Raw genomic sequence first — 14183 nt, forward strand, 5'->3', positions numbered from 1 at the left:
AAGGGGAATCACTCTTATCCCTAGGAAAGGACTGCACTAACACAGACTAAAGGTCAGAGTCTGACTGATTGCTCATGCTATGCTCCATTAAAATGATTCATTCAAATGTTTAGTGCCTGTTTTTTGCCTTCTCCAAAAATGGGACCTAATCAGACCAGAAATTGAACACTGCATTTAATATTTGACATCACAGGGAGGATAAATTGGCCATGGAGGGGTTGCAGCACACACCCACCAGAATATTAGGAGAGCTACCAGTTGGTAGGTGAATTGATCATTGTAAATTGTCTGTGATTAAACTACGGTTAAATTGGGGGTTGCTGGGAGGTGTAACTCAAAGGGTCGGGAGGGCCTGCTCCGTGATGAAACTCAATAAATAAATAAATATGCTGACTCATCAAAAAAGATTGTATAAACAGACTGTGATTACTTTGAGTTTAGAAGGTTTACAAGTATCTAAAGGAGAAGATGCTGAAACAGTTTCCACTCATGGGAAAATCAATAAGACAACACAACTCTCAGCATAAGAACTTGTCCAATTTGGAGTGAACTGAGATAGCTTTTCTTCTTAGAAAGGTTTTTGAGATTCTGGAATTTATTCCCCATGAGTGCTGCTGTATTATTTTACCTTTGACAAATTTGTTCTCACTGCAACCCCTCCAGCCTCCATCATAAGAAGTCACTTAATCATAATTTCCATCACCACTATCAACAGGTTTCCACCACCAGGCACATCTCCCCATATCCCATCCCCACCCAACTTTAGCAACATCATGAATTGATCATTCCCTTTGTGCCTTCCTTGCTTGCATTATCTATCACCACCCTTTGTGTTTCACATCACTTTGTCATATCATCACGAGAGATATAACACTTTGCCTTTTGTTTCATCTCTTCTAGGAACTTGGACACTTGAAACTCAGTGATCTGCACTCAGAACTCCTTCCATATTAAGGGTAACAAACATTTTCTTCTCTCCCTCTCCTAACATAGACCAGGAGTTTATTTTGCAAGACATCGCCACTGAATCTACGACGACAACTCTGAACTTCCAGTTGTCTATCACTTTAATTCTCCTTAACATTCCCAATTTCACTGCTTTTTGTAAACTGTAACATTAACTTATTTTTTCTCTCCCCACCCAATCTGCTAAGCATTTCCAACTGTGTTTTTATTTCATATTTCCAACAACTGCTGTGTTCTGAGTCCCACCTTTCCAGCATATTATTCTCTTCCCCTTTCTCTCTTTCCCTCACTTTCTTTCTTCCTCTCTCTCTCCCCTTTGCAATTGACTTGCTTTCTTCAAGTCAATACCAAATGGTAATCTTGCACATTCACCTGTCAGAGCCATGTCCTTCATTCCCTCTAACCCTCCCTATCACTGATTTAAATGAGATCAGACTTGCTTTCTCACTTTCCCAGATGAAAGATGTTCCCCAACCTGCTGAGTATTTCCAGTATCTTCTGTTTCTGTCACAACCATGGACTCTGCTATAAAGTCTGGGCACCCTTGTAGGCAGACAGCAGTATAGGGGGGTGGGGGGAGGGTAGTTTCAGCAATCAAAATTGTAAGTATCCACATACCAACCAATTAGAGTGTCATTATAGATGTATTTAATCCTTAGTTTCATTTCAGTCTCATCGAGTCTTGACCGAAACATAGTGATGGCAATGTTCCCTAATTACCTAAGTCCACTTTCTGGGAAAGACAATTACAATTTAGATTAATGCTGCAATGGAGCAGTAGTAGTTTGGTATTAAGTTACTGCTTCTGAGCCACAGTGACAGCATTAGATTTTAGTTTGAGAGTTTTAGTTTGTGGCCCTATTGGCCTAGCATTTATTATATTTCCTTTAGTTCCTTACAGGTCTTATTAAACATCAGTGCCACTCTAACCTCCCTCTGCACTTGGATCATCATCAAACATTGTATCAGTACGACTTGACCACTAAAATGGACCCAGCAGAGAGAGAATATCAATGTCAAGATTCTCGATGGTTAGCCTCTGGACTCCGGCAAGGTCCACCTTCCACAGAACCCCTCCAACTTGTGTTAGAAGGCAAGCATAGCATACAGCTCTCCTTCTATCTTGCTGATTCACCTGAACTGCTGCTGGTGCTTGGCCTTCCCTGGCTATCTTGACACAACCCATGAGTTGATTTGTCCCTAAAGGCACGTCAAGACTGGGGACTGACATGCCTGCCTACCTATTTGGTTCCAGCTCAAGCCCCTGTTGGCGTATCCCCTCCTGTGCCAACTGCTAGTATGAACCTTCCTGGTGTACCAGCTGAATATGCTGACTTCCTTGATGTCTTCAGTCAGAAGACCCCTGCACACTGGCTATACAACTGAGCCATTGACCTCTGATACTCGTCTCCCTGGAGCTGGCTCTTTCCACTCTCTTGTCCTGAAATGGTGGCTATGGAAGAAATCATCAAGGAGGCAAGCGCCTTAGGATTTATCTGTCTGTCAACATCGTCAGCTAGGGTGAGCTTCTTCTTTGTGAGAAAAAAGGATGGCAAGCTCTATTCCTGCATTGGTTATTGGCCCCTCAACAACATCACAGTGAAGAACCACTACCCTCTCCCCCTGCTTGGCTCTCCGCTCGTACATCTCCAAGGGGCAACCATATTCTCCAAGGTAGATCTGTGCAATGCTCTTCACTGGCCACTATGAGTTCCTTTTGGTTTGGCCAATGCCCCTGCTATTTTTCAGATGCTAGTCAATGATGTGCTACAGGATATGTTGAATCAGTGTGTTTTATGCATTTGGACAATATTTTTCTCTATTTCCACTCTCTCCAGGATCATGTCCAGCATGTCCATAGAGAGACAGCTCCTTGAGAACAGCCTTTATGCTGAGCCAGAGAAGTGTGAGTTCCACAATGAGAAGGTGTCGTTCTTGGTCTATATCCTCACCCCATCCATGTTCAGATAGACCTATGTAAAGTTCAGGCCTAAACTCTCTATGGCAAGCAGGTAAGGCACTTCATGGGATTCGCAAACTTTTATCTCTGCTTCATCAGAAATTTCAGTTCCATTGCAGGCCCCCATAAATGCACTCATCATAAAGATCTTTGCAGGATTCCAATGGACATGTGAAGCAGACCAAGCATTCTCAGAACTAAAGTGATGCTTCACCACTGCCCCAGTGCTGCAAAAGCCAGACCCACCCAGTCCATTCATCATTGAGGTAGCTACATAGGATGGTGGCATTTCCCCAAGGTCATCCCTGTGCTTTTCTTTCCTGTTCCTTGACTCCAACTGAGTATAACTACAATGTCAGGAACCAAGAACTTCTGGCTGTCAATGAGGCTTTAGAGGGAGCAGGGCACCTCTTTCTGGTATGGACAGATCACAAGAACCTCTCCTACATTTGAGATACCAAGAGACTCAACTCCCATCAAGCCTGTTGGGCTCCCTGCTTCACTCAGCTTAATTCTACCCTCACCTATCACCCTGGCAGGAAGAATACTGAGGCTGATGCTCTCTCCCGACAGATCTGTGTGTCTGAGGACAACACTGATTCAGAGCCCATCCACCTGCACTCATGCATTGCTCCTCCAGTGATATGGGGAATAGAGGAAGAGATGAGGGCTACCTAACAGTTAAACCCAGGTGGGGATATTCCCAACTGGTTGTTTGTCCCTGCCCCTGTGCACCCCAGATTGCTGCAGTGGAGCAACCCTTTGCATCTGTTTAGCCATCTGGGAATTCGACATGGGCTGGAATTTATAGAGAGACAATTTTGGTGGCTGTCTATGCTCCAGAACATCCACGTCTTTGTCTCTGTCTGTTCCATGTATCCAGAACGTCTGCAGCGTGCAGGTCTCCTCTGCCCACTGCCTGTGCCTTATTGCCCCTGGTCTCACCTCTTGGTGGATTTATCACTAGACTGCCCCTATCAGATGGAAACACAGTGGAGTATCTGATGGTTGTGGACTGATTCTCCAAAGCTGCCAATTTCATTGTTCTCCCTAAGCTCCTGTCAGCTCGTGAGACTGCTGGCCTCATGGTTCAGCATGTGTTCAGGCTACGCAACTTCCCTCAGCACATAGTGTCTGATTGAGGACCATGGTTCATGTCCTGTTTTTGGAAGGCTTTCTGTTCTCATTTGGGAGCCACAGCCAGCTTCTCATCAGGTTTCCAGCCCCAATCTAACAGCCAGACTGACAGAGTAAATAAGGAATTGGACAGCCCTATGCTCCCTTGTCTCTTCCAACTGCATGACCTGGGGCTCTCAACTGGTTTGAGGAGAGATTGCCCACAACAACCTCCAGTCATCCTCCACTGGTATGTCCCCCTTTGAATGCCAGTAGGGATTCCAGCCTCTGCTCCTCACTCACTGGAGAACGGCATGGGAGGTCCTCCTGCTGAACAATTACAAGCAGGCCAGGGCCAGGGCTTCTCTGCTGCTAACTCCGAAACAATGTCTCTGACAGGCTGATTGGCTTCACTGGCAGATGAGGCCTCTCAAGCCAGAGAGGAAGTCTGGCTGGTGTCTAGAGATCTTTCTTTGAAAATTGAGAGTCGTAAATTGGCTCCACGCTACATGGGAGAAGGCTATCAACAGAGTCTGCACCTACTGTCATCGATGGATTCACCCAATGTTCCATGTTTCCCAGCTCAAGCCAGTGATTTCCATCCCTCTTTTTGTACTGATGTACAAAAGACCTACATTAGTAACCTGTTTTCGCATTGCAATGAGGATTTTTGCTTTTACGAAAAATTTTCCCATATAATGTAATGGTTCTTCACTTTATGCCATTTCAGCTTAAGAAAGGTTTCATAGGAATGCTCTACCTTTGTAAGGGGGTGGGGGAGACACCTGTACTACTTATTTATATCAGCATTTGCACAGTTTGTTGTTAATTGATTCTGTTTATAGTTACTGTTCTATAGATTTGCTGAGTATGCCCGCAGAAAAAGTACCTCAGGGTTGTATGTGGTGACATGTATGTACCCTGATAATGAATTTTACTCTGAACTCAGAATTTTGAATATTCAACCATACATGAATACAGCCAAATGAAATAGTGTTCCTCTGGGGCCAAGGTGCAAAACATACACAGCACATTCAAAATAGAGGAAAAATATATATATATAGCTCAAGTCTCCAAGTGACATGTTCCACATTTAGATGGTACAGTTCCTGGCAATGCACAGTCAAACACAGGCTCCTAATACAACCTGTCATTCCACTGAACATACACTGGCAGCACTGATTGGAGCGGCCAGCTCCCAACCAAGCACGGATGTTACACTACACCACCTCCAGCATCTCCTCTCCTGAACTGCAGTAGCAGGCAAGCCTGTGGCTTGAGTTCTAGTCCTTGCTACAAGCAAGACCATGCAACTTCCCAACCGTTTGTCGTGCTATCAAATAAGGGAAACCGGCCTGCAGCATCTTACATGATCAATGTCCAACATGGTCTTGTAGTCGCAAGAGAAAAGTCCAAGACAAACACCCATAGTTACACTGCATGCCGTCTTCGCGCACCAACTCCAATGTCTTTGACGCCTTCCTGTAGCAGCCAGCAACACAGTCTGCACCCAGTTCTGCACATCTGCTAGTAAGAAGCTCACCGATAGGGTAGACCAGCAGTACCCAAAGTTCTTGGAGTCCAGCATTGTCTTGCACTCGTAAAGAAAAAGGCACTTTTGGTTGGTCCCCAAGAGGTCGCTGCATCCGAACATGCCGCCATTTTACTGGAAGACCAAGCAGAACAAGAATTCTCAGAACTAAAGCAAAGCTTCACCAGTACTGCAATACCCAGACCATCACGGCTATTTATTGTTGAGGTGGATGCATCAGATGTGGGCACAGGAGTTGCATTCTATCTGTGCTCTTCTGCGGATAGCCGGTTGTACCTCTGTGTCTCACTTCCCTGTCAGTTGTCTTTAGTCGAGAATAACTATGATGTTGGGAACTGAGAACTTCTGGCTGTCAAAGAGACCCTGGAAGAATGGCAACACTTTCTGGAGGGACAGACCATTCCTTTTTGGTTTAGACAGATCATAAGAACGTCTCTGATATTTGGGAATCTACAAGACCCAGCTCCCGTCAAACCTCATCTTCACCCAGTTTAATTTCACCTAACCTATCATACCTGCTGCAACAATACCAAGGCCCATGTTCTCTCCCAGCAGTTCAACAAGTTTGAGGACAATACCAATCCAGAGCTCATCCGTGCTCATACATTGCTACTTCATTGATTTAGGAAACAGAGGTGGAGGTGAGGGCCACCCAACAGTCAGAATTTGGTCCAGGTGGGGAACCTCATGACAAACTGTTTGTTCCTGGTACAGTGTGCTCCAAAGTTTTGGAATGGGGTATTTCCTCCCATCTGGTTAGCTAATCCAGATTTCAATGGACCTAGGAGTTTACCACAAGATGATCTGGTAATCTATGTTCCAGGATGTCCTTGACTTTGTTTCTGCCTGTCCAACTTGTGCTCAGAACAAGGCATTACACCGGCACCCTGCAGATCTGCTATGTCCGCTGCCTGTGTCCCACCCTTCTGGTCCTACCTCTTGGTGGATTTCATCATTGGTCTGCCCATGTCTAATGAAAACACTACCATGCTGATCATTGTGGATTGCTTCTCCAAGGTTGCCCATTTTGTTGCTCACCCTAAGCTCCCATCAGCTCAAGAGACTACCAGCCTCATGGATCAACGTGTTCAGGCTGCATGGCTTCCCCCATGACATAGTATCTGATCAAGGACCACAGTTCACATCCCACTTTTGGAAGGTTTTCTCTTCCCTTGTGGGAGCCATGGCCACCTGGTGGTTCAATTTCCACTCCCAATCTAACGGCCAGACTGAGAGAGTGAATCAGGAGTTGGAGACAACCCTGTGCTGCCTTGCCTACATCCTGGAGCTCCCTATTGGTGTGGACAGAGATAGCCCGCAATAACCTCTAGACATCCTCCACTGACACATCCCCCTTTGAATGGCAGAAGGGATTCCAGCCACTGCTCTTCCCTGACCAAAAGATTGATGTGCGAGTTCCTGCTGCTAAACAGTTGATCCAGTGCTACAAGTACACCTGGAGACGAGCCAGGGTTTGTCCGCTGTATGCTCAGAAACAACATGCTAGGTAGGCTGATATTCACTACCGACAGTTGAGGCCTCTCAAGCCAGGAGAGAAAGTCTGGTTTGCATCAAGGAATTCTCCCCTGAAAGTCGAGAGCCAGAAATTGGCCCTGTGCTATATGGGACCATTTGTAGTGGAAAAGGCTGTCAACAATGTCTCATGTAGATTGTGTCTGCCAGCATCAATGAAGATCCACCCAGTGTTCCAGGTTTCTCAGCTCAAGCCAGTCTGGCTCCAATCACCTCACCTTCCACTCTTCCCACATAGTGGATAGTTCCCTGGTCTATACTGTATGCACTTTCTTGTATCTTGCTGGGTGATGGGGCAAGGTTCAGTACCTCATAGATTGGGATGGTTATGCTCCTGAGAAACGTTTGGATCCCGGCTGATGACATCCTGGATGAACCTCTCATCCAGGACTTCCAGCAGACACAGGTCCGTGGTGCCTTGGGAGCTGCAACTCGGGTGGGGGGTGGGGAAGCTCCTGTCACAACCACAGACTCTGCTGTAGGGTCTATGCTCCTGTGCAGGCAGGCAACACAACAGGTTCAGCAATTGCACTCATGAGTATGCACGTTCCAGCTAATTACTGTTTCATTTTTGTGGTATTTAATTCCCTTCTTTTCATTCTAGTCTTGTCAAGACTTGACCAAAAGCACAACAACATTTACCCCCCCCTGCTTACCTTTGTCTTCATTCAGGAAAGAGGACTATCGCTTCGACGGACTCTGTTAAGGAGCAGAATTCATTTAGTATTTAGGTATTGTTTTCAGCCACGGTGTGGTATTTAACTTGGACTAATCTTTATTGTTTTCTTTTTCCTATAAATTCTGCAGCAGTTCTAATTAAACAGTGAACTGTCAACCCACTTCAGTGTCTCTCTTTCCACACTTGGGCCATATCGAAATCCTTCTGACACTCCATTGCAATACATATTGCATTCTGTCAATATGTCTAAATGCACCTTCATGCATTCTCAAAATTTCTGTCTTCTACTGTCATGGCACATATTTTATAACAGGAGAATAATGTTACAGTCATACAACATGGAAACAGACCATTCTGCCTTCCACTTGCACACTGACTAATGGCAACACATCTACATTAATCCCATCTTCCAGCATTTGCCCTATAACCTTCAATGCCAAGGCATTTCAAGTAATTTCTATAGATGTCTACACATTTCTACTATTGTACCATGGAGAGCATTCTAACTGGTTGCATCACCATCAACTACAGAGGGGCCACTGCACAGAATCGGAAAAAGCTGCAGAAAGTTGTAAACTCGACCAGCTCCATCATGGGTGGTAGACTCCACAGCATCGAGGACATCTGCCAAAGGCGATACCTCAGAAACGTTGGCTGCATCCATCATCAAGGGCACCAGGACATGCTGTCTCCTCAATGATCCCATCAAGAGGAGATACAGGAGCCTAAAGACCCACAATGTTTCAGGAAAAGCTGCTTCCCCTCCACCATCAGATTTCTGAATGGACAATGAACCATGAACACTTTTTTCTCTCTCTTTTTCTTACACTACTTACTCAGTTTAATGTTTTTACATATACTTCTTATTGTAATTTACAGTGTTTTTATTATGTATTGTACTGCTGCCACAAAACAACAGATTTCACGACATATGCCTGTGGTATTAAACCTAATTTTGATTTGTTTCTGATACTCGTCTGGACACTCAGACCCCACTATCAGGCAGTGCATTTCAGATGCTTACCACACTCAGGGTGACAAAGGGCAAGAGGTTTACAGGATCCTCTATATCCTCTGATTTTATTTACCCCTGATAAGAGAGAAAGATTCTTGTAGTCTATCCTACCTAAACCCTTCATTAAGCCCCCTTTCTTCAAATGATGTATGTTCTTAGATCTGCAACATAAAATATTTACAGGAGTAGAGTTTGATTCAGTGTTTCCTAGGTTAGACAGCAACACCCTGGAATTGAAGCTTGTGTATTGGGAAATCTTCGGCAATGCTGGAAGATAAGAAGTCTTGCATTTACACATGAACTTTTAAACAAAGGAACAAAGGTGTGGGGGTGTTGGCTCTTTATCTGTCTCCCAACAAAAGGACAGTAAACTTTATTGAGTAGTTCCTTTGACTGCACAATGAAATATGCTATTGTCTTGTGAGGAATTGGGTTGGGAGAGGCTGCATTCGAACTGTAGGGGGCAGAGTGGCTCCAGGAGCATTTTGCGTCGGCTCCAAGTGCAAATACCGAGGACCCACCTTTCCCTTTAAACATTCTTAAAGGCGAAGTAGGATTACACCGTCCCAGATTGGTGAAGAATGCAAGATTATAGCCGTTTCAAATTTGTTTACAGTGAGTCAGATAGCAGGCTGGGGAAGGGACACTGGGGATAAGCAGCGAGAGAGGAAAGCAGTTCCCGGTAGGTGAATCGAATGTGAGGTTTGAGGTGTCTTGGGGAGAGAACTTTGCAAAGCTTTTCAGGTGAATTCAACTTCGCTGGTTCGAGGTTGCACTTTTGTGTTGACAGCCTTATTTACAAATACAAATAAAGAGATATTGACTGAGTCTGCAAAGTTTTATTCCCCTACCACTTACGAAAACCTTTTAAAGAATAATTTAAGATTTAAAAATATTAAATCTGGAGCTCCTGTGACATGCGTAGGGATTTTACTTACGGCATTGATTTGGTTGACGAAGTAATCGACGAAGACCTGTAAAGTGCAACAGGTGGGTTTCTGGGGACTGGACAATGCTGGATGGATCTGGGAACTGCGCTGTGCATACTTCACGCTGAGGACCACATTTCTGGATGTGTTCCTGCCCCGGACCCTTGCTGCTGACCCGCACCTCTCGTCGGCCTGGGGAACTGCAAGCCATGCTCCGGGGCTTGGGGAGCACGGACAGCACGTCGCAGACTGCTCCGGGGGGCTGGCAGCCACGTGAACAGAACCCCAGCACTGGGACCTCGCAGCTGACCGACCCCATCCAGGAGTTCGCGGACACTCTGGCCCAATTTAAGGACACCCTTCAGGTTGAAGGTAGGCGCTGTCAATTAATGTTTACAATTAGCTACAACAGAAGTGATGGCGTTATATACCTAGTCACCTAGTATATAACCTATAACCTAGTTATACCTGTATAACTCTAGGATACAGTATAGATGGAGGTAGGTTTGTCGCAGTATAACACTGGAGTTTCGTACTGGTAGGAACGGGTCTGCCGCTATAGAGTACATACAGTATTGGTCGGGACCGGTCGATCGCCGTATAACTCTGGGGTATGGCACTGCTAGGGTGGGTCATTTGCTGTATATCATTGGGGTATGGTATCGGTGGGGACGGGTTATAACACAGAGTGCGATGCTGGTGAGGACTGGACATCGCTGTATAACATAGGGATATGGTACTGATGGGGATGGGGCAATCGTTGTATAACACGTGTATGGTACTGGAAGGAACAGGTCTGTTACCGTATAACACTGGAGTATTGTACTAGCGGAGATAGGTCTGTAGCTCGACAACACTGGGTACGCAACTAGTGGGTCTGTACAAAGGTATAGGTCTGTCGCTGTGTAATACAGGGGTACTGTACTGGTCGGTTGGTTTCTCTGTGTAAAACACCCCAGCACTGTGCTGGTGGAGATTGGTCAGTCGTTGTACAACACCGGGGCCTGCACTAGTGGAGATGGGCTTCTCTATATCTCTATGTTAGTGGGGATGGGTCAGTTGCTGAATAATCTGTGGGTACAGTACAGGTGGGGACATGCCTACTTGTGGTTGTATAGCACCGGGGTACGCTACCAGAGGGGACTGGTCTGTCATTGTATAACGCTGGTGGGGATGGGTCTGTTTCTGTATAATGCTAGGATACGATGCTAGTGGGGAGAAGACTGGATGCAAAACACCAGAGGACTGCACAGGTATGCTGCTATATAATGCCAGGGTATGTTACTAGTAGACTGAATCTGGATACGAGAAGGGTATAAGAAGGGTAGTTTGATATATAACAAGTATAGTATTGGTGTGGACAGGTATATCACCATATTGTGCCAGGGTATGGTACTGGTGAAGATGGATCTGTATAATGAGGATATACTACTGATGGAGAAGGATGGGTCAGGATATGACAGGTGCAGCATTGGTGAGGACAGCTCTGTTGCTTTATAACATTGGTACAAGGCGTTAATGCAATCATTGTATAGAAACGTAGAAAATAGGTGCAGGAGTAGGCCATTCGGCCCTTTGAGCCTGCACCGCCATTCAGTATGATCATGGCTGATCAATCAACTCAGAACCCTGTACCTGCTTTCTCTCCACACCCCCCCACCCACCCCCCCATCCCTTTAGCCACAAGGGCCTTATCTAACTTCCTCTTAAATATAGCCAATGAACCGGCCTCAACTGTTTCCTGTGGCAGAGAATTCCACAGATTCACCAATCTCTGTGTGAAGAAGTTTTTCCTCATCTTGGTCCTAAATGGCTTCCCCTTTATCCTTAAATTGTGATCCCTCGTTCTGGACTTCCCCAACATCGGAAATGATCTTCCTGCATCTAGCCTGTCCAATCCCTTTAGAATTTTATACGTTTCAATAAGATCCCCTCTCAATCTTCTATATTCCAGTGAGTATAAGCCTAGTCGATCCAGTCTTTCTTCATATGAAAGTCCTGCCATCCCAGGAATCAATCTGGTGAACCTTCTCTGTACTCCCTCAATGGCAAGAATGTCTTTCCTCAGATTAGGGGACCAAAACTGCACACAATATTCTAGGTGCGGTCTCACCAAGGCCTTGTACAACTGCAGTAGAACCTCCATGCTCCTGTACTCAAATCCTGTATAACTGGTGTACAGTACCAGTTAGGGTGGATTGCCACTGTAACAATGGAATGCAGTGCGGTCTGACTCTGAATGCCAGTAGAGTACAGTACTGGTGGGAACTGGTCCTTCTCTGTATAACACTGAAGTGTGGAAAAGGCAGGGACAGGTTCAAATGGTTCAATTTAATATGAAATATATACAGCATACAGCATGAAATTCTTACTCTTCTCAGAGACATCCATGAAACATGAAACCCCAAAGAATGAATGATAGGAACTTCGGAACTGCAAAGCCCATGCACAAGGAGCAGCAGGAGCATTGACCATCCCCCACTTGTCAGTTAAAGCACACTAGCCCCCCTACCCACCAATCATGCAAGCGGTAACAAGATTCCCATTTACAGCCTTGGTTTGTATGGCTGTCTCACTCTCATTACAAACTGACCTGCAGCACTGTGGGTACTCCAAAGTAGTGGAGAACAGATGTGATAGATATAATTGTATTGACTTTATTTCTTACATCCTTCACATACATGAAGAGTAAAAATCTTTACATTACATTTCCATCTAAATGTGCAATGTGCAATCATTGTAATTTATAATACAGGTCCACAATCCCTTATCCAAAATTCTGAAATCCAAAAAGCTCTGAAAACTGAAGTTTATTTATAATAAAGAGAACAGACAATGTAATATAAAGTACATCTAAGTCAGCACGAGTTAATCAGTCTGATGGCCTGGTGGAAAAAGCTGTCCCGAAGCCTGTTGGTCCTGGCTTTTATGCTGTGGTACCACTTCCCAGATGATGGCAGCTGGAATAGATTGTGGTTGGGATGACTCAGGTCCCCAATGATCCTACGGGCCCTTTTAACACACCTGTCCTTGTAAATGTCCTGGATGATGGGAAGCTTGCAACTACAAATGCACTGGGCTGCCAGCACCACTCTCTGCAGAATCCTGCGATTGCAGGAAGTACAGCTCCCAAAGCAGGCAGTGATGCAGCCAGTCAGGATCAGTCAAATCTGTTCCTAGGTACTCTTGAGTAAATTTGATCTTGGAGCATAGAGTTTATTGCTGTGTAAGACTGGGATATATTCTTCTTGGGTACAGATCTGCCACTGTATAACTGTATGGAGCTGTTATTAAATTCCTGTAGGTACAGGAATGTCACTGCATTGTTACACAGTGATAACTGCCTGCACTACATTCTGTAGTAAACAGTAACTGACCATGAATCATCAGGACAGCATGTACTGCTGGATTATGCAATCCATCAATACTGTATCAATGTGGTATGCAGTGACAGAAACTAAAGAAATACAGATAAATGTTGGATTAATCTATTCAACCCCTTGTGTGTTCCACCATTGAATATATCATAACTGATATTTCCCCTTGGTGCTGTATTCCTGTACTAGACATTGATTTGTTTAATATCAACAAATTTACTTTTTGGGTAGAGAATTTGACTCGCTACACTCTGGGTGAAGAACTGTCTCCTCATCTCTTTCTGGTGTCTGAGAGTAAATCCTCCTTGGTTTTGTCTGAAATTTCAAGGTCAGTGTGGTACATGGCCACACGCTTGGACACCGGAGCTCTTCCCCCTGCTTCCCTTGTCCAGCTCCTGACCTTCAGCTCTATTCCCAGCCTCTGGCTCTGGGTGCACACCCGTGCCACGTTCCCGCCACTGAATCCAGCCACAGACATGCATTGTTCGTGCTACAAACCGCAAACTTGCCAATGTTACCACTATCACTGATGACCATTGGACTGACCACCCATTCTGCACTATTACCCCCATTAACCTAGCCCCAGAACACCAGCGTCAGCAAAGTTACCAGAGGAAAGTCAATACCAAAGCACCTGAGGACCCCGCAAAGTTACCCCTTTTCCTACAGCAGTCAGCAGGCAAGCTTATAGTATACTCCCTGGCCAAAGAGTGTCTGCATGGAAAGGTTGCTCTGAAGTCTACCTGTGAAGAAACTTGAAGCTCATCTATCAAGAAGGAACAGGACTGTTGTGGTGAGAAAGATGGTAGAGCTGGTCAGTGGCAAAGACACAGTGTTCCAGGTTGGAACTTCCAGCCTTACTAAAGGGAAAAGCAGCATCTGTACAGCTGCCTGAAGGGAGGCATCCAGCAGTAAAAACTATGAATGGAAAGAAGACGGGAGGCTCGGCATTACACTGACAGCCAAGAAGTACACTGTCAAGGCCCTCTGCTGTCCACCCCACACAGGGTGGTCAAGGTTTGTTTGAAGTAATGTCCTTAACCCTAGCTCCGTCCT

The 14183-nt window shown here is 45.3% G+C and overlaps 1 protein-coding gene and 1 long non-coding RNA gene across 7 annotated transcripts in view; one reads left to right on the top strand and one right to left on the bottom strand.

The window, feature by feature from the left end:
* Positions 1–4925: 4925 nt before the first annotated feature.
* LOC132406456 (uncharacterized) lies at positions 4926–9892 on the bottom strand. Its single transcript, XR_009516168.1, has 3 exons — positions 9760–9892; positions 7784–7826; positions 4926–5708 (listed from the first exon to the last, which is right to left on the bottom strand). It is a non-coding gene; the product is annotated as an uncharacterized LOC132406456 (long non-coding RNA).
* LOC132406455 (GEM-interacting protein-like) overlaps positions 7844–14183 on the top strand; it is a 111546-nt gene continuing 105206 nt past the window's right edge. For 3 of the 6 annotated variants that reach the window (XM_059992162.1, XM_059992165.1, XM_059992163.1), the window contains exon 1: positions 7938–10122. In XM_059992162.1, coding sequence (XP_059848145.1) covers positions 9894–10122 — 229 coding nt within the window. In that variant the 5' untranslated portion in view covers positions 7938–9893. Of the gene's footprint in view, positions 7859–7937; positions 10123–14183 lie in introns of those variants that run through there. The other 3 variants (XM_059992168.1, XM_059992166.1, XM_059992167.1) reach the window with 3 other exon arrangements.

This window comes from Hypanus sabinus, chromosome 16 (assembly GCF_030144855.1).
Source record: "Hypanus sabinus isolate sHypSab1 chromosome 16, sHypSab1.hap1, whole genome shotgun sequence".
In the NCBI taxonomy this organism is placed as follows: domain Eukaryota; kingdom Metazoa; phylum Chordata; class Chondrichthyes; order Myliobatiformes; family Dasyatidae; genus Hypanus; species Hypanus sabinus.